The sequence below is a fragment of the Cryptomeria japonica genome, chromosome 5 (genome assembly GCF_030272615.1).
Source record: "Cryptomeria japonica chromosome 5, Sugi_1.0, whole genome shotgun sequence".
Classification (NCBI taxonomy): domain Eukaryota; kingdom Viridiplantae; phylum Streptophyta; class Pinopsida; order Cupressales; family Cupressaceae; genus Cryptomeria; species Cryptomeria japonica.
In genome coordinates, this window is record NC_081409.1 from 130,442,095 (window position 1) to 130,461,808 (window position 19,714).

Here is a 19,714-nt window from a genome sequence, read left to right on the forward strand (position 1 = left end):
TTTCATTTCATTATTTGCAATATGTTATCATAAACAAGCATCAAAACAACACAGCAAAAATCAGATCAGAATTACCAGTCTCAAAACATCACCATCTCCGAGAGTCCAAGACATATATCAAACCAAACAAACCAAAAAAATTGGATCAGATTTGGGTAGGGATCTTTCAGACTACTCGCTAGCCTACAAGAACCCAATGATAAGCCAATCCTTGCTCAACTGCTTGTCAACTAGGAAGGGGACATTACAATCCTCCCTTCCCGAGATTGCTTGCCCTCAACCAAACACCCAACAACCCTCTGCTCCACTCTAATAGAAATACCATACACAGCAATCTGTGAAGCAACAACATGGAATCCATGCAAAGAACCAATCAATACCCAGATCCCATATTAAAATGTAGAACCTGCTGTAAGAGTTGAAGAAGAAGTTTGTCAACCAATCACCTTGAAGTAACCATCCATGCATGTAGGACATCAAGACAATGTGAAGATGAACTCCCATATGCCAAATAACCAACACAGATGGCCACCAACCCTCACTATCATAGCTCTGATCAGCAACATAGATGATATCAAACATGTCATCAAACCGATTCCAATCAAAGCATATCCAAAAGAAATACCCCTCAACATTCCCAGACTAAATCATTGACGTAGTCAATGCAAAATCAGGAAATGCTATATGATTCCAACTAGGACAGCCACTAATCCATAAGGAATCGAAGAATATGCAGTCACCAATCAATAAAGATATCGCTGCCATATCAAGGGAAATAGGTGGAAAACTCACTGCTCAACACAGACAACTCTTGAGTGGCTGGCCCACTAAGAGAGTCATCAATTAAATCACTATCACCGTCATGAAAATGATCAAGTATCTCAACTGGAAACTCTAAATTAGGCAACTCATGTCTCTCGTCATCAAAAGAATGGTTAATATCACTAACATGTTGAAGGTGAAGCTTGGCTTGTTGAGCCACAATCTTAGCTCTCTTTACCCTTTCTAACCATCCTTCAATCGACTTTTGGGTCTGCTCTTTAACAGCTGCTCCAAAGTGTCTAAAATCAGTCTTATGATGAGATGCATCATATAAATTATCATGACCAATGCATGCATCTTGTGTTCCAACACTTTAGACTCTTCTTCACAAGTTTTTCCATGTGTAAGGGTAGCAGTCTCACAAGAATGAGGAAGAAGAATATCACTGTCCCAAATCAGACCTTTGGGATCCTCTTCTATGCTTGCATTGTAGTCATCAAACAACATTGAATCTCAATTGGTCTCATGGTTTTCCCAAATGATTAGCAATGGAAGTGGCTCAAAGAAGTCTTCATCTTGGATGCTATGATATTCAAAATCAGACTGCTTGCATTCTAAACTTGTTATTTCATTCTCGAGTGGGAATAGATGGTTGTGGTCTCCATACTGAAAATCAGAACTTTTGTCTAGCTCCATTGAAGTAATTTCATGATCCACAACACAAGTTGAATATTCTTCACCAAATGCCGGCCCAAGATACTGATTTTCTACACCTCTTGCATTATCAAGCTGATTGCATCTTTCCTTGACCTCTTGCAAGTGTTGTCTTGCTTGGGCAGCAAGCATCTTTGCCTTCTTAGCTCTTTGTAACCATCCATCACACATTCTTTGTCTTCTTTGCAAAATCAAAGCATTTGTGGCTTGTATCCACAACATAATCCTCATGTTTGACTCCCAAATCTGGAGTATCGTGTTCTGATTTTTCTTCATTTGTAGGAATTTTGTCATCATTGGAATCAACTATATCACACTAGAAGATGCATTCTGATCACCTAAAGAATCCGTACCATCATTATCCATGCCAATCTCATGCCCTACATCAAGGGAAGTCATGCTTATCTCTCCTATAGAATCCTCTTGTGAGTCTTCTCGCAAAGATGAAGCCCCATGTGAGTCACTCCCCAATGCTATCCTTTTGTCTTCATGAACCAAATTTGCATGTTTGTCAAATTCTTCTTGTAGATTTTTGCATACTTCATTTGAATAGGTAGCAAAGATCTCAATGATAGGTAGCAAAAATGGACTAGTAAGCTACAAGCTTACAAAATTGACACTGAATATGTCAAAAGGAAGAAGAACATTGTATTTGATGCTTTGTCAAGAAGGCCACATTTGTGTTCCATGATAGAGATCACTGCTGATTGGAAGGGGCAGATTCGCAAAGTATCCCAAAACCCCCTTTCCCATTAGTATTTTGAAGGTAACTTTGCAAGATGAAAGGTACAAAGGGGTGAGAGAACTTATTCTCTACAAAGAACAAACCTTCTTGGTACCTAAATTGAGGCCCAAAAAGAAGACTTTGAAGATTTTCCATGATGCTCCCTTGGCTGGTAACAAAGAATTTTGTATGACTTAAAAGAAGATCTGGTAAATATTCCCTTGGAAAGGGCTTAAAGATGAAGTCTTTAAGTATGTTAAAGAATGTCAAAGACTCAAATGTGCCAACAGAACAAAAATGAGCACACTTTTTCAGTTGATCTGTTTCAGCCCTTGCCCATTCCCAATCAAAAATGGGAAAGTATCTCAATGCGCTTTATTACTGGTCATCCAAAGGTGCAAAGAAGGGACTATATGTATGGTGTTAACAAATTAACAAAATTTGCATACTTCTTTGCTATTTCTGAAGTGTTTACACCAGCTAGGTGGCTGATTTGTTCTTTAGAGTAGTGTTCAAGTTGTCTGGTTTGCCAAAAAACATCATACATGATAGGGACATGTAATGTCCCCACTTTAGCAGTTGACCAAGTGTATGTGCATTAGCCTAGCTCTACATGGTCCCGAGGGCTAACGATAGCAGTTGACCAAGTGTATGTGCATTAGCCTAGCTCTACATGGTCCCGAGGGCTAACGAAGGGTTTAAGGGGATCTTGGAGTGTTTTGGCCTAGTCATTTCTAGTTTGGGCCAAAACGGAGTTGATTTACTTAGTTTCAGGCATGCTTACTATTTTTAGTAAGTCAGCAGGACACAACGGAGACTAGTTTTGGTGATTGGATTCGATACTCCTCGGCGAGAGCTTTCCGACGAGCTATCACTCGCGCCATTCGGAGTCCGATTGCTAATATATTTTAATGCCTAAAGTGTTATTAAAGTAACATTTAATTTAATTGTAAAATATTAAAGTGTTACTTTAATATTTATTTTATGTGGATGTGTGCAAATCAAAGGGGCGCCCAAGGGAGACATAAGTGAATATTTTAATATGTTTTATATTGCACATCTTTTATCCCACATTGCTCAAGTGAGTTGGGTCAACCCTTGGAAAAAGAATAAAAGGAAGCTTTTGTGGCTTCATTCAGCAGGTTGGATATGAGAAGAAATTGATGTGTGAGTTGCAGATTCGTTCTTGGCATTAGAGGACGTCTATCCTCTCTTGTGACATTCTAGACATCATTCCTTTGGGGTTTGGCCTTTGGAATCCATTGCTATCAGCTTCATTATCAGGCAGATTGGGCACATTTCCAGCTACGGGAAGCAGCACTATTCACTCGGGCACTATTCACACAACACTTCACGTTGGCACTATTCACGCAGCATTGTTCACGCGGTACTGTTCACGCAGTACTGTTCATGCCGTACTGTTCACGTTGTACTGTTCACGTGGGTACTGTTCACGCGGTCACTATTCACGCGGGTACTATTCATGTCACTGTAGCAGCAGGATTGAAAACATTTGTTGGAGCATTTTGTCTATAATGTTGGAGTAATCAGTGAGTTGATAATCTGCCATGTATTTGATTTTATTAAAATCTGAAAATAACATCTTATCAACAGTAGTTCAATTTCCAGTTTGCATATTATTGTAGTTTCATTCTTGTTCATATTCTGTGATTTCAATTCCATGTAAAACAAACCAACATTTCATTTCCGGAGCCATAAAGGAATTTAAAACATTAAACGGAGAAATAAGGAGTTGGATGCAAACTGTTTGATAAAATTCCTAGCAGCAGTTGGAATGGTTTTTGGGCATTCCAGGGTGTCCATTACAGTGGTATCAGAGCTTGTTTTTCCTGCCATCCTGTGAGGGTTTCATGAGTCCAGCACATCAATATTACTTGAGGAGAAACAAGTCAAACCAAAACTTACAGAATTCACCAGAGATTGAAGAGGAGGGTGACCCTTTTTCAGCACAAGCCATGGGTGACAGAGATGGGGAAAGGGGAGAACCTAGCACTAGGGAGATGCTCAGTGATCTTGCTAGGGGTCAGAGGGAGCTCCAGGCTACATTGCAGCAGATGGCTATAGCATTTACACAACATTTGACAAGAGTAGATCAAGGCAATAATGCCAACCGAGGTAATAATGACAACCAAGGTAATAATGGCAACCAAGGTAATAATACCAATCAGGGTAATAATGCTAACCAAGGAGGTGGACAGGGTAATGGAGGTAATGGAGACGCATCGGTTAACAGGGGAACCAGGACATATGCTAGAGCAGGTTCTTCTACTACGAGACCACTCATGCCACAGTTTCCTCCGAGACAGAATGACCAGAATAATGCCGGTCCTACATAGCAAGAGATTCAAGATATGATTATGGATGATTGGAGGGACTCTAGCCCTGAGTTACAGGCTGAGATGACATTCAGGGAATATATGGATGTTAGACTCAAGAATATGCCCATGAGAGGAAACCGACAACAGAATTATGAGATGAGGAAGAAGTTGGGAAAGTTGTCTATTCCATACTATGATGGTACAGGGAAGGCTTCAGCACGGACATGGGTCCAAAAATTAGATACTTATTTCCAGCTTAATCCCATGCTTGAGGAGGATGCGATTAAGTATGCTACATTGCACTTGGATGGGAGTGCACACAAGTGGTGGCACCATGGTATGGTCACATTGGGCCATAATCAGATAGACACATACGCAAAGTTCACTGAGAGGTTGATTGACAGGTTTGATACGAAGGATCCAGAACTCCATTTCAAGGAGTTAGCTCAGTTGAGACAGTGGGGTCCTATCGACAATTACATCTCAGATTTCCAGAGACTATCAGTGTTGGTTACAGACATTTCGAAGAGGAGGTTGATTGTATTGTTTGTGGATGGATTGTCAGAGCCTCTTCGTGGTTGGGTGAAGGGACATGATCCCCTCACATTACAGGATGCCATTCGGAAGGCGAGAGATCTTGCACCTTCCGCTTCTAGGAGTAAGTTCACTCCTAAGGATCCACACTTCAAGAAGGGTAAGGATAATAAACCTCTACATAGGGATTCTCAGCCTCAGAAAAAAGAATCAAAGAGGTTAGACAATGAGACACTGAACGAGTTGAGGCAGAAAAAATTATGTTTTCAGTGTAGGGAACCATGGGATTTATCTCACAAGTGTCCTCTGAAGGCTAAGGCCAACCAGATGGAGTACTTCTCTGCTGAAGAGTCACAGTCAGAGGATGAGGAGCAGCAGTCAGAGTCTGATGGTGAGAGCAGTGCCACTGAGGAGGGTTCAGGGGATGAGAAGTCCCTAGCTAGATTGACAAGTGTTCAAAAGGCAATTACTTTTAAGGTGCGTGGCACCATACAGGGACAGAAGGTGGTTGCTTTGTTGGATACTAGGGCCACACATAATTTCATAGATTCACAGTTAGTGGCTAGGAGAGGGTGGCAAACTGAAGAACATTCAGGATTCCGAGTCATGGTAGCTAGTGGTCACAAGTTACTATGCACACAGAAGATTACAAATCTTCGCATCAGATTGGGAGATGGTTATGAGCTCCAGGATGAGTTCTATGTTGTGGACATGGGTGATTATGACGTTATCTTAGGGATGACTTGGATGGTATCATTGAGAGAGTTTACTCTCAACATGGAGAGAGTAGAGATGAGGTTCCAGCATGAGGGCAGGACCGTGGTACTCAGAGGATTATCAGATGGCAGTTGTAGGGTAGTTTCTTTGAAGAGGATGGAGAGGTTGTTCAGACATGATGATGTTGAGTGGGCAGCAGAGTGCTTGATTATGCCAGCATCACGAGAGCCACAGGTTAAGAGTCATCTGCCTGATATGCAGGGGGCTAAGCCCATTATGATCATGCCCTATCGTCATCCAAAGAAACACAAGGATGAGATAGAGAAAGCCATCAAGGAATTGTTGGAGATGGGGCACATTAGGCCAAGCGAAAGCCCTTTTGCTTCAGCAGTTGTTTTGGTTAAGGAAAAGGATGGAACAATGCGCATGTGCATTGACTACAGGGCCTTGAACAAGAAAACCATTAAGAACAAGTACCCCATTCCGAGGATAGATGAGCTGATAGATGAGCTACATGCGGCATGCTTCTTCACAAAGATAGATTTGAGATCAGGGTATCATCAGATCCGTATGAGGGCAGAGGACATTGAGAAGACAGCTTTTCGGTGTCACTATGGTCATTTCGAGTTTCTAGTTATGCCATTTGGGCTAACCAATGCTCCTGCTACTTTTCAGAGCTGCATGAACCAGGTGTTCAAGGGGCAATTGAGGAGATTCGTTTTGATTTTCTTTGACGATATTTTGGTCTTTAGCAAGACATGGGAGGAGCATTTGCAGCATCTCGAGGAGGTGCTATCTATTTTGGAGAGAGAGTCACTGTATGCCAAGGAGTCTAAGTGTGAGTTCGGGATGACAGAGCTTTTATACCTTGGTCATATTATCAGTGCAAAGGGAGTTTGGGTGGATCCTGAAAAGATTAGAGCTACTGTTGATTGGCCCACGCCTACGAACCTTACTCAGCTTAAGGGGTTCTTTGGCTTATGTGGTTTTTATAGGAGGTTTGTTAAGGGGTTTTCTCAAACAGCTGCTCCCTTGACAGATCTTACTAAGAAGGGGGCCTTCATGTGGACAGGGGCAGCACAGAGGTGTTTTGAGCATTTCAAGCAGGGGATGTCTTCATGTCCAGTTCTAGCTCTACCAGACTTCACGAAGCCTTTTGAGCTTCACTGTGATGCATCGGGTGATGGGATTGGAGCAGTATTGATGCAGGAGAAGCACCCCATCGCTTTTGAGAGTAGGAAGCTCCGAGGTGTGGAGAGGAGCTATTCTATTTATGATCGTGAGATGTTGGCCATCATGCATGCCTTGGTCAAATTCCGATCCTACTTGGTTGGAGGGAAGTTTGTGATCAAGACGGATCACAACAGCATAAAGTATTTCATGAGCCAGGGAGACTTGAATGACAGGCAGCAGAAGTGGGTCACTAAATTGCAGGCTTATGACTTTGACATTCAGTTTGTCAAAGGGAAGAAGAATGTAGTAGCTGATGCCTTATCCAGAAGACCTCACATTTGTGCTCTTGCAGAGATTACAGGAGATTGGAGGGATAAGATTATAGTAGAGTATGTCGGAGATACATGGGCTTCTGGTTTGATTTCAGGTACTATACAGGATGATCGCTATGAGGTGATAGATGGATTGATCAGATTTCAGGACAGGGTTTATTTGATTCCGTCATCACAGTTGAGAGAGGCGATACTGAGGGCATTTCATGATGCGCCTACAGCTGGGCATCCGGGGGTCTTCAAGACCTACAGGCAGATCCAAGAGCGGTTCTCATGGAGAGGGCTCAAGGATGATGTTCAGAGGTATGTCAGGGAGTGTGCAGTTTGTCAGCAAAATAAGGGAGAGCACACGTTTCCTGCAAGTTTACTACAACCCTTGCCCATTCCGGACAAGAAATGGGAAAGCATGTCTATGGACTTCATCACTGGTTTACCATGAGTGCAGGGAAGAGATTGCATTTATGTGGTGGTAGACAGATTGATGAAGTTTGCTCACTTCTTTGCTATTCCTTCTTCTTACACAACAGCTCAGGTGGCAGATTTGTTCTTCAGAGAGATTTTTAGGTTGCATGGGCTACCAAGATTTATTGTTAGTGATAGGGATAGCAAGTTCATGAGCGCCTTTTGGCAGGAGTTGTTCAGGTTGTGCGGTACAGATCTTACACCTAGCACGAGCTACCATCCTCAGACAAATGGGCAGACAGAGATAGTAAATAAATGGGTGGAAGGTTATTTATGGAACTATGTGACTGCGCAGCAGAGAGCTTGGGTTAGGTGGTTACACATGGGGGAGTATTGTTACAATACCACATATCACATGACCATCAGGATGACTCCATTTATGGCATTGTATGGGTATGAAGCACCAAGCTTCATGGATTTGGCTTTGGGGGGCAGCAAAGTGCCCAAAGCCAAGGATCTGTTGCAGGATAGTCAGGATACCCTGAGAGCGCTCAAGGAGAATATACAGCAGGCTCAAAATCAGCAAAAGTTGTATGCAGACCAACATAGGGTAGAGCGCAGTTTCGAGGTGGGGGACATGGTGTATTTGAGGCTACAGCCATATAGGCAGTCATCTCTCAAGAGGAGCAGAGCAGAGAAGCCGAAGCCTAGATTTTATGGTCCCTACAGGGTGATTCGCAGAGTGGGCGAAGTCGCCTATGAGCTTGAGCTTCCAGAGGGCAGTCGGGTACACAATGTATTTCATGTGTCAAGGCTTAAGAAAGCCATTGGTCAGAGTGTAATACCTTCTATAGATTTACCCGCTTTGGATGAGGAGGGGAAGCTTGTGTTAGTACATGAGGCTATTCGGGACACCAGAGAGAGGAAACTCAGAAACAGGATAGTGAAGGAGTATTTGGTTAGATGGAAAGACCTGCCAGAGGAAGATGCTTCATGGGAGAATGAGCAGGTGATACAGCAGGCTGGACTGAGATTGCTTGAGGACAAGCAATTTCAAGGGGGGCGGACTATAATGTCCCCACTTTAGCAGTTGACCAAGTGTATGTGCATAAGCCTAGCTCTACATGGTCCCGAGGGCTAACGAAGGGTTTAAGGGGATCCTGGAGTGTTTTGGCCTAGTCATTTCCAGTTTGGGCCAAAACAGAGTTGATTTACTTAGTTTCAAGCATACTTACTATTTTTAGTAAGTCAGCAGGACACAACGGAGACTAGTTTTGGTGATTGGATTCGATACTCCTTGGCGAGAGCTTTTCGACGAGCTATCACTCGCGCCATTCGGAGTCCGATTGCTAATATATTTTAATGTCTGAAGTGTTATTAAAGTAACATTTAATTTAATTGGAAAATATTAAAGTGTTACTTTAATATTTATTTTATGGGGATGTGTGCAAATCAAAGGGGCGCCCAAGGGAGACATAAGTGAATATTTTAATATGTTTTATATTGCACATCTTTTATCCCACATTGCTCAAGTGAGTTGGGTCGACCCTTGGAAAAAGAATAAAAGGAAGCTTTTGTGGCTTCATTCAGCGGGTTGGATATGAGAAGAAATTGATGTGTGAGTTGCAGATTCGTTCTTGGCATTAGAGGACGTCTATCCTCTCTTGTGACATTCTAGACGTCATTCCTTTGGGGTTTGGCCTTTGGAATCCATTGCTATCAGCTTCATTATCAGGCAGATTGGGCACATTTCCAGCTACAGGCAGCAGCACTATTCACTCTGGCACTATTCACGTGACACTATTCACGCTGGCACTATTCATGCAGCACTGTTCACGCTGGCACTATTCATGCAGCACTGTTCACGCGGTACTGTTCATGCCGTACTATTCACGATGTACTATTCACGCAGGTACTGTTCACGCAGTCACTATTCACACAGGTACTATTCATGTCACTGTAGCAGCAGGATTGAAAACATTTGCTGGAGCATTTTGTCTATAATCTTGGAGTAATCAATGAGTTGATAATCTGCCATGTATTTGATTTTATTAAAATCTGAAAATAACATCTTATCAGCAGTAGTTCAATTTCCAGTTTGCATATTATTGTAGTTTCATTCTTGTTCATATTCTGTGATTTCAATTCCATGTAAAACAAACCAACATTTCATATCCGGAGCCATAAGGGAGTTTAAAACATTAAACGGAGCAATAAGGAGTTGGATGCAAACTGTTTGATAAAATTCCTAGCAGCAGTTGGTATGGTTTTTGGGCATTCCAGGGTGTCCATTACAGGACAGCAAGTTCCTCAGCGTATATTGGCAATAATTATTCAGATTGAGTGGTACTAAACTCTCTCCTAGAGTCAATTGTCACCCACATACTGATGGCCAAGCATAGATTGTTAACAAGCGGGTGGAAGGTTACCTCAGAAATTATATTTTAGGGCAGCAAAAAGCTTAGATAAGATGGGTACATTTGGGTGAGTACTGTTATAATTCTACTTATCATGTCTCCTTTAAAACTTTGTATGGGTATGAAGCTCCTAGCTTTGTTGACTTATCGTTTGGTGATAGCAGAGTGCCCCGAGCTAAGGATTTATTGCAACAAAGTCAAGACATAAAGAAATCCTTGAGGGAAAAACCCCAGCATGCTCAAAATCAACAGAAGTTGCATGCAGATCAGAACTATGTAGAACATGCATTTGAAGGAGACATAATTTACTTGAGATGCAACCCTACAAAGAATCTACTCTCAAGAAGAGTGGACCAAAGAAGTTGAAGCCACGTTTCTATGGCCCATTCAAGGTCTCCAAACGGATTAGAGAAGTGGCTTATGAGTTAGAGCTACCTGAGAGTAGCAAGGTGCATAATGTCTTCAATGTTTCATGCCTCAAGAAGACACTTGGGAATAGTGTTGTTGCCTCTATTCAGTTGCCCCCTTTGGATGAAGAAGGGAAATTTGTCTTGATTCCAAGAACAGTAATTGATTTCAAGGAGTGTACTTTGAGGAAAAGGACAAAAAAAGAATACTTGGTTAAAAGGATGAACTTGCCTATGGAGGATGCTACTTGGGATAGTGAGTAGATATTGCAACATCTAGATTTGGGACAAGCAATTCTAGGCAGGGAGGGTTGTAATGTCCCATTCCTAGGCCTAGGCATATTTGTGACAGCCTATTTTTTTGAGTTACCATATGCTGATTTGTAAGGAAAAGGGCACTCCAAAGTTCTTGGAGGATGCAAGTTGTATATATTAGGATTTCTATTTAAGGCAACGAGCCCAGTTAACACTATGGATCCCAATGACAATTTCTAAAGTGTTTTCGAACTCCTAAGATGTTCTCCAAACTTCTTGGAGAGAACGTCTATTTTTAGTAAGTCTCTGTGTTGGCTCCAATCATCTTCCCACTACTTCAATTTCATCACAATGTGGTCAAAATTGGATTCCAGAGTCTTTGTAGTGCTTCTACAACTCAATTTAAAATATGCACTTAAGTTTTCAATGTTAATTGAATAAATATTTGCTCAAGTGTTATATGTTAATAAAGACGTTTATGTATCTCCTCAAAAGTGGACACCTAGAGAAAAGGAAGGGGATTTGCACATGAAAAGTAATTTTATAATTCAAAAAGGTCTTTGGGGAATAAATTAATTAATTTAAACTAGTAAATAATTATTTGTCCCTCCAAAAGCTATAGTATGGGGGGGCTCATTTGCAGATATGTTAATGAATGATACTATTATTTTGTTGAAATGACTTTGGTTCTTCCACAATCTTCTAATTGCGAAAACCCTCTTAGGACTTCTAGTTTTGGATTTGAAAGATGTTAATGCATTAGTAGCTTCTACAAGATAAGACTCTCCTAACCTGTTAATCTCCCTTGTTCTGTTTTGATTATGCTATCTGATTGATGCTTTCCGAACTGAATATGTTTATCAGATTATAACATTCATCATGATTATGATATTGACATTGATAAAGATGGATTAGATCGACGACTTGCTTAACATAGTTAAGCGTCGATCTATCGGGCTAGTAACCCGATAGCACATTAATGTCGATCCATAAATGGATCGGCATTAATATGCTATCGGGGTATTAACCCGATAGCATATATAATGCTATTGTTATCGAGTTTAGTTCATAAACATTTTTGGGCCATTAACAAAGCATCATAACTAAACACCGCTTCGAACAAGTGTTTAAGTATTAATGTTAGTTACCAAACATAACATAGATCGGGATGTGCAATATGAAGAGGCACCGATCAATAGGTGCCTTGATCTGTCATGTCTAAATGACATGACCGGTCAAGACATCTATTGACCGGTCCTCTAAACATATAAAGCCCGATATGAATCATTTGGAGAAGACATAGAAAAACATAAATGATCTCTCTCCTTCAGCCTGCAAACGAAACAATAAAATATTAGACAATATTATCACATATATATATATAATAAGTTCTTTTATTACAATTGAATATAACTTTACATGGTATCAGAGCCAAGTTGATCGAACTTGAGGCTATTCAATTTTGTGAATAATTTAAGAACAAGGTTATATACTACATCACATTTCTCTAATGGCCAGTGCTATCAGATTCTAAGACAGACTCGAAGGTGGCGATGATTTTTTCAGCCTAGAAGTTCAGAATCCAGATGATCTTAAAGGAGAACAAAGTGGATTCATTTGTTCAAACTAAAAATGATCAACCTGAAAATGAACCTGGCAAAACCGCATGGATTGAAGGAAATGAAAAAGCCATCAAAATAAAAGTTGATGGGCTAAGAAACAACATAATGCCCATCATAAGAAAACATCAGATAGCCTATAAAATGTTCAAAGCACTTGAAAGCACATTTGAGATATCAAATGCAAGTCGAACTCTGGCATTAAAACGAGAAATAAATCATATCAGCATGAACAAGGAGGAGACAATCAACGCCTACTTTATGCGGATATCAATTCTAAGAGATGAACTAGCAACTCTGGATTACGAGATCCAAAGCAAAGAGTTAACACTCATTGCTTTAGATGGGTTGCCTAGTGGATGGAGTACATTCGTCCAAGGCATCAATGCAAGGTCCAAGTATCCTAAGTTTGAAAGATTAGGGGACGATTGTCTCCAAGAAGAATCAAGATTGAACAAGATGGGAATAAAAGAACATAGATGAAGACCTTCAAGTCCTAAATACTAACACAAATAAGACAACCAAGAGGAAGCAATTTAGGAAGAGGAAGGGTCATCAAGGCAAGAACACTTCAAAGAGAGACCTATCACATATTCAATGCTATAGGTGCGATAAGTTCGGGCACTTGTTGCAAAATGTCCAGAGAGAGCCAAACAAGCCACATTTGTCAGAGCAGGAAACTCTGAAAGAGAAGATGACTCCCAAAACTATGTCCTCTACTCAGCACTTACAAGCCATGCATCAAATAAGTCCAACTCTTGAGTAATCGACAGTGGTTCATCCAGACACATTACAGGGTTTAGAGAAGTGCTAGACTCCATGGCAGAGGATAATGAAGAGGAAGTAACCATCGGAGATGATTCCTCACATCCAGTTAGAGGAATTGGTTCCTGCACCATCAAACTGAAGACAGGCATATCATTGCAACTCGAAGGAATACTGTATGTCCCCGGCATCAAGAGAAATCTAGTCTCCATATCAGCCCTAGAAGATAACGGATACAGAGTAACCTTCATGGAGAACAAGGTGTTGGCTTGGCCGAGAAATTCTTCCATGAAGAAAGCTAAAGTCATTGGTCAAAGACGAGGCTATTTGTATGAGCTGTGCACAGAGCCCAACCTAGCCCTAATTCACGAAGCAACAAATGCAAATGAGGTCTGGCATAGAAGACTAGGCCACCTGAATTATACAGCTTTGTCATCTATGGGAAACCTTGTCACAGGTTTACCTAAGTTGCAGCAATATCATTCAGAGGCATGCAAGGGATGTGCCCTAGGTAAAAATATCAAGGGTGCCTTCCATAATAGTACTAAAAAAACAAGCAAAGTATTAGAGTTAGTTCATTCTGATGTATGTGGACCCATGTCCGCTCCCTCTCTAGGAGGATGTTTGTATTATGTAATATTTGTTGATGACTACTCTAGGAAAACTTGGATCTACTTTCTGAAGTGTAAAGAATCAGAAGAGATCCTTAGCAGGTTTAAAGAGTTTAAATCACTGACAGAGAACTACTCAGGTAATAAAATCAAAACCCTAAGGACTGATAATGGGGGGGAATACACATCAGAATTATTTAGAGATTTTTGTAAAAACTCAGGGATTAAGAGGGAGCTAACAATACCTTATAATCCTCAACAAAATGGGGTAGCTGAGAGGAAAAATAGGACAATTGTAGAAGCTGCCAAAGCCATGATTCTTGATCAGAATCTAAATATCAATCTTTGGGCAGAAGCAACTAACACTGCTGTGTATATACAAAATAGATGTCCTCACTCACATCTTGAAGATAAAACTCCTGAGGAAGTATTTACCAAACTAAAACCAGATATCAGCCACCTTAGGATATTTGGGTGTCCTGTCTATATACATGTACCTAAAGAAAAAAGACTAAAACTAGAACCTTCTGGAAAAGGGGAATACTTGTAGGATATAGTGAAACATCCAAGGCCTATAGAATATATATACATGGTCAGAAAAATATTGAACTTAGTAGGGATGTAATCTTCGAAGAAGACTTAGCTTTCAAAAAAGCCTTAAGTACAATAAAGCCTGAAATCTATATCCCCACTCCTAACATAGAAGAAGACCCTACTCCTAAGCTTCAGAGGGAGAATCTTGGGGAAACCATAGGTGAAACTCCAATCCCACCTAGAGAAAACCTCAAGAAAAGACCTCTATGGGCCACCAAGACTATAGCAGAAGCTCAGAAGTTTGCTGCTCCTTCAGGAACCTTCAGGGAAAGCAAAAGACCTAATAAATTCACTAGCTATGTTGCTCTTATGAATGATCTCTCTAAAGCTGAACCAAACAATGTATTAGATGCACTTTAACATCAAGTATGGAAGGATGCCATGTCTGAAGAGTATCAATCCATTATGAAAAATGATGTTTGGGAAATTGTTCCTAGGCCAACCAAGAAATTTGTGGTTTCATCTAAATGGTTATTCAAAATCAAACATGTTGCAGACGGCAGTATTGAGAAACACAAGGCCAGATTTGTAGCCAGAGGCTTCTCACAAAGGGAGGGAATAGACTATGAAGAAACCTTTGCACCTATTACCAGGTATACATCAGTGAGAGCTGTATTAGCCATTGCAGCAGCAAAAGGATGGAAGGTACACCAAATGGATGTTAAGACAGCATTTCTAAATGGTGAGATCTCAGAAAAAGTCTACCTAGAGCAACCTGAAGGGTTTGAAATTTATGATGCAGAGTCTCATGTGTGCAGACACAAGAAAGCTCTCTATGGGCTTAAACAGGCCCCTAGGGCCTGGTATGAAAGAATTGACACCTATCTCTCAGGACTAGGCTTCTATAAAAATGATGCAGATCCTAATCTCTACTACAAAAGAAATAAAGGTGATATGCTAATGTTGATTTTATATGTTGATGATTTATTAATCACAGGAAATGATCATCTTATAGATCAATGCAAGAATGATCTATCCAAGGAATTTGATATGAAGGACTTAGGACTCCTTCATTACTTCCTAGGATTGTAAATATGGCAGAATTCTGACAATATTATACTAAATCAAGGAAAGTATACCTTGGACATTTTGAAGAGATTCGGAATGCATAACTGCAGACCTATGACCTCTCCCATGGAAACAAATTTACATAAACTTAGGGAAGCAGCAGCAGAATCACAATCCACTGATCCTACTATCTACAGACAGATGATTAGGTCCCTGATGTATCTGGTGAACACAAGGCCAGATATTTGTTATGTTGTCAATGCCTTAAGTCAGTTTATGTGTGAGTCTAAGGAAATTCGCTTGATTGCAGTGAAACACATTATGAGATACTTACAAGGTACTCTAAACCTTGGTCTCAAATATGAGAAAGTCAATCTAGACCTACACGGATTTACAGACTCAGATTGGGCTGGGAGTTTAGGATCAGCCATGATATCTTGGATCAGCAGAAAACAGTCTTCGGTAGCTCAGAGTTCCACCGAGGCTGAGTACATTGCAGCTTCCATGGCTGCTCGAGAGGCAGTATGGCTTAGGAAGTTGCTTGTGGGACTATTTGGTGAGCCTATGAAACCCACTGTCATCCATTGTGACAACCAGAGCTGCATAAAGCTTTCTATAAATCCAGTATTTCATGACAGATCCAAGCATATTGAGATTCCATACCATTATGTGCGAGACATGATAGACAAAAATGTGACCAAATTGGAATATGTTAGCACAGGAGATCAGACTGTAGATATTCTGACCAAACCACTTTCCAGAGTGATTGTTGATCACTTCAGAAAAGGTTTAGGTATGATAGAAAGGTAATATGCTTTGTAAATAAGATGTTTAATGTGTAAACTTCTTTTGTCATGTTGGGACATTCTGGGTTTCACCCCCTGTGTTCATATCTAAGAGGTGACGATCTTTCAGATTATGAACACTTGTATGCAGACATCATAAGGTGACGATCTTATGATTCTCTAACTAGTTATCATGTTGGATCTCTGGTATGTCATGGATGTGCCATGATGGTGTTGTGATAAAACATTTGTATAAAATGCTTGTGCACATATCACAACCTGGATAAGATGAGAATTTAACCATCCTCATATGTTTACCCTTAGTATTGCGTGTTTAGGCAATACTGATATCACGTGTTCAGGTGATATCTTGTCATAATGAAATGATGAATCTTTTATATCACATGGTTAGAGTGATGTTTTATATTTGTATCTTGTATCCTGATGGTACTTCATATCAAATGTATTGATGATATATATTTTGGAGACTGACATTATGTAAAAGAAATGTGATGCAGGTTACTTTATCTATCTTCCAAAGCTAAGAGGGAGTGTTAATGCATTAGTAGCTTCTACAAGATAAGACTCTCCTAACCTATTAATCTCCCTTGTTCTGTTTTGATTATGCTATCTGATTGATGCTTTCCAAACTGAATATGTTTATCGGATTATAACATTCATCATGATTATGATATTGACATTGATAAAGATGGATTAGATCGACGACTTGCTTAACATAGTTAAGCGTTGATCTATCGGGCTAGTAACCCGATAGCACATTAATGTCGATCCATAAATGGATCGGCATTAATATGCTATCGGGGTATTAACCTGATAGCATATATAATGCTATTGTTATCGAGTTTAGTTCATAAACATTTTTGGGCCATTAACAAAGCATCATAACTAAACACTGCTTCGAACAAGTGTTTAAGTATTAATGTTAGTTACCAAACATAACATAGATCGGGATGTGCAATATGAAGAGGAACCGATCAATAGGTGCCTTGATCGGTCATGTGACTCATGTCTAAATGACATGACTGGTCAAGACATCTATTGACCGGTCCTCTAAACATATAAAGCCCGATATGAATCATTTGGAGAAGACATAGAAAAACATAAATGATCTCTCTCCTTCAGCCTGCAAACGAAACAATAAAATATTGTACAATATTATCACATATATATATAATAAGTTCTTTTATTACAATTGAATATAACTTTACAAAAGATAATCCCTAGCTAGACTAGTGTGGTTTCATTTCAGGAATCACCATTGTTGCATAATGGAGTTTTTACTCCGTTGCTTCTAGCCATGGAGGCTTTTGATGTGCTTTAGCTTACAAATGTTAGAGAGTTGTTTTCAATTTACAAAGTTTTCTTTGGATTTTGTGTGAGGCGTTTGAGGAAGGAGTTGTTGGGTCATACCATTATACATGAGCAGGTCGTACTTGTTGAAGACTTCATGCTTGCCGTACCCCTTGAAAAAGTAATCTTAGAGCATTTGGAGTGGTTAATATTGTTTTTTCACCCAAAAATTGCAAATTCATGTTGGGCCATACAGTAATATAGTCATACCTTGTACCAAGTCAGAATAAGCAGCTTGCAAGGTGGTGTGTGAGCTGAGGACTAAACCACCTTTTGGACATATTTCACCTTGAATAGTGACGCCTTGACCTGGTAATGGTATTTCAATGGTTTTGGTCTTGAACTTTGATGCCTTAACATTAATTTGGAAGGGTTGTACAGCCTTGGCTTCTATTGTTTGGATTGAGGCATTTTATGATATTTTGGGTGTGTTAAGTAAAGTTCAGTGTGTTTGGAGCTGATGATGATAGTCCATGTTCATTTTTAGTGAGTTGGGTATACTTGGGTTGTGATTCCCGAGCAATCAATATGCTGTCCAGTCTGTTGAAGTATGAAATCTGGGCATTTTAAGACTTGTTCCAGTGTTCCACTTCATCATTGCAAGTTATCGTAGTGTTATTTCAATTGCAGAGTTGTTTAGGTGCATGATATTCGCAATCATTTTGAGTATAACAGCAGTTGTTACTCTGAGAACATATTATCAGCAAACGAATCCTTCATTATGATGTTTATGATGCAAATGTACTAATAATGTAACAGTGAATGGTAGTATTGCCAATGGATTTATTTGGATTTTGCTGATACTTACCTCACTGGATAAGTGGGTCATTGTAAATCACCCACCACTAGACAAGTGGAAGGTGCTTGCTTTCATTTCAATTTATATAAGTTTTCACATTGCAAGTGGATGTGCCCCAAGTTGTTATTTACTTTCACTTAAAATAAGCTTTCCCACTAAGAAGTGGATGTGCCCCAAGCTTTTCCAACAAAAGTGTTAGCGCCCTTGTAATTCCTGCTCAATAAGAAGATGTTTACTTTTTTATATCATTACACATCCCACTGAACAAGTGGTATTGCCTGGCTTGCTGCCTATGCTTTCATTTCAGCAGTTTGCTTTCAGTTTATTGTAATTCTGAAACGTCGTGTGCTCTCACTTTTCCCTTTTCGATATCTGTGCGATCAGAAAGTGTAAAGGAAGTTGTCATGTATTCAATTTTAGTCGAAAACTAACCCATATTTTCAAAAAAAATTGAGGCTGGTTCTTACAATGAATCGTGAAATCTAATCAATAGTCTAAATAAAAAAACATAAACCAAGATCAAATGTAGATTGCCCTACAAGAATGCCTCTCTAGATGCTAATATTCATATCTAAACTTCCGAAAACATTGCACGCTTTGACCTCTTTCTCCCCTTCAACCTAAAATAAAACATGCCCATATTGTACAAACAATCACCATAAACATCCAAACAAAGCAGTTCTACTTAAGCTTTAAATTAACAGATACCAATTTATAATTACAAATAAAAACATTTAACTGAATAGAATTGTCTAAAGTATGTTTCTATTGTCAAGAACTCCATGAAGTGTGTTTATTGTCATCCAAGAAAGTGGAGAATGATCTTGGCATTTTGCTATAAAGCAGAGAAAGAAAAACTTTCACACAAATTAACCATTCTACAAAATACTAATAAAGTTATAAACTAATCTAAGACAATGTTCAGAAATTCAAGCATTTTTTATGACGATAAATGAAAAGCATACTTCTCTATTCGATCATCAAGAATAACCTTGTCTCCAAATATGATAATCTGTGGCATTTGTTATCAAAATGTTAGAATCCATGGATACAAATGGTTCAATATTACAAAAATCATATTGAGAACAGAACACACATTATCGTACATCAAGCAGCAGTGTCGAAAAGGAAAAGAAATTGAAAATATAGATCGGCAGTTTCAATTAACACTATTCAGAAGAATTGAAACTAAAATCATATCAAAAAAACACTAGCTGAAGCATTTTCCTCACCTTCATTTCCCCTTATTTACACACAACCATTAGCTTCAAGGATAATGTCAAAAATACATAAAGGTGACAATCATTAAAAAGTACAATGAACACATTTTTTAATAGGCTAAGAAATGACCCATTTATCAAACTTTGAACACCTCCACAGCCCAAC

At 39.6% G+C, this 19,714-nt stretch overlaps 1 protein-coding gene across 6 annotated transcripts in view; it reads right to left on the reverse strand.

Moving 5' to 3' along the window:
• Positions 1 to 19,714, reverse strand: part of LOC131076618 (inositol hexakisphosphate and diphosphoinositol-pentakisphosphate kinase VIP2) — a 311,202-nt gene that overhangs the window by 254,337 nt on the left and 37,151 nt on the right. For all 6 annotated transcript variants that reach the window (XM_058013892.2, XM_058013893.2, XM_058013895.2 and 3 more), the window contains exon 3: positions 19,294 to 19,340. In XM_058013892.2, coding sequence (XP_057869875.1) covers positions 19,294 to 19,340 — 47 coding nt within the window. The remainder of the gene's footprint in view (positions 1 to 19,293; positions 19,341 to 19,714) is intronic.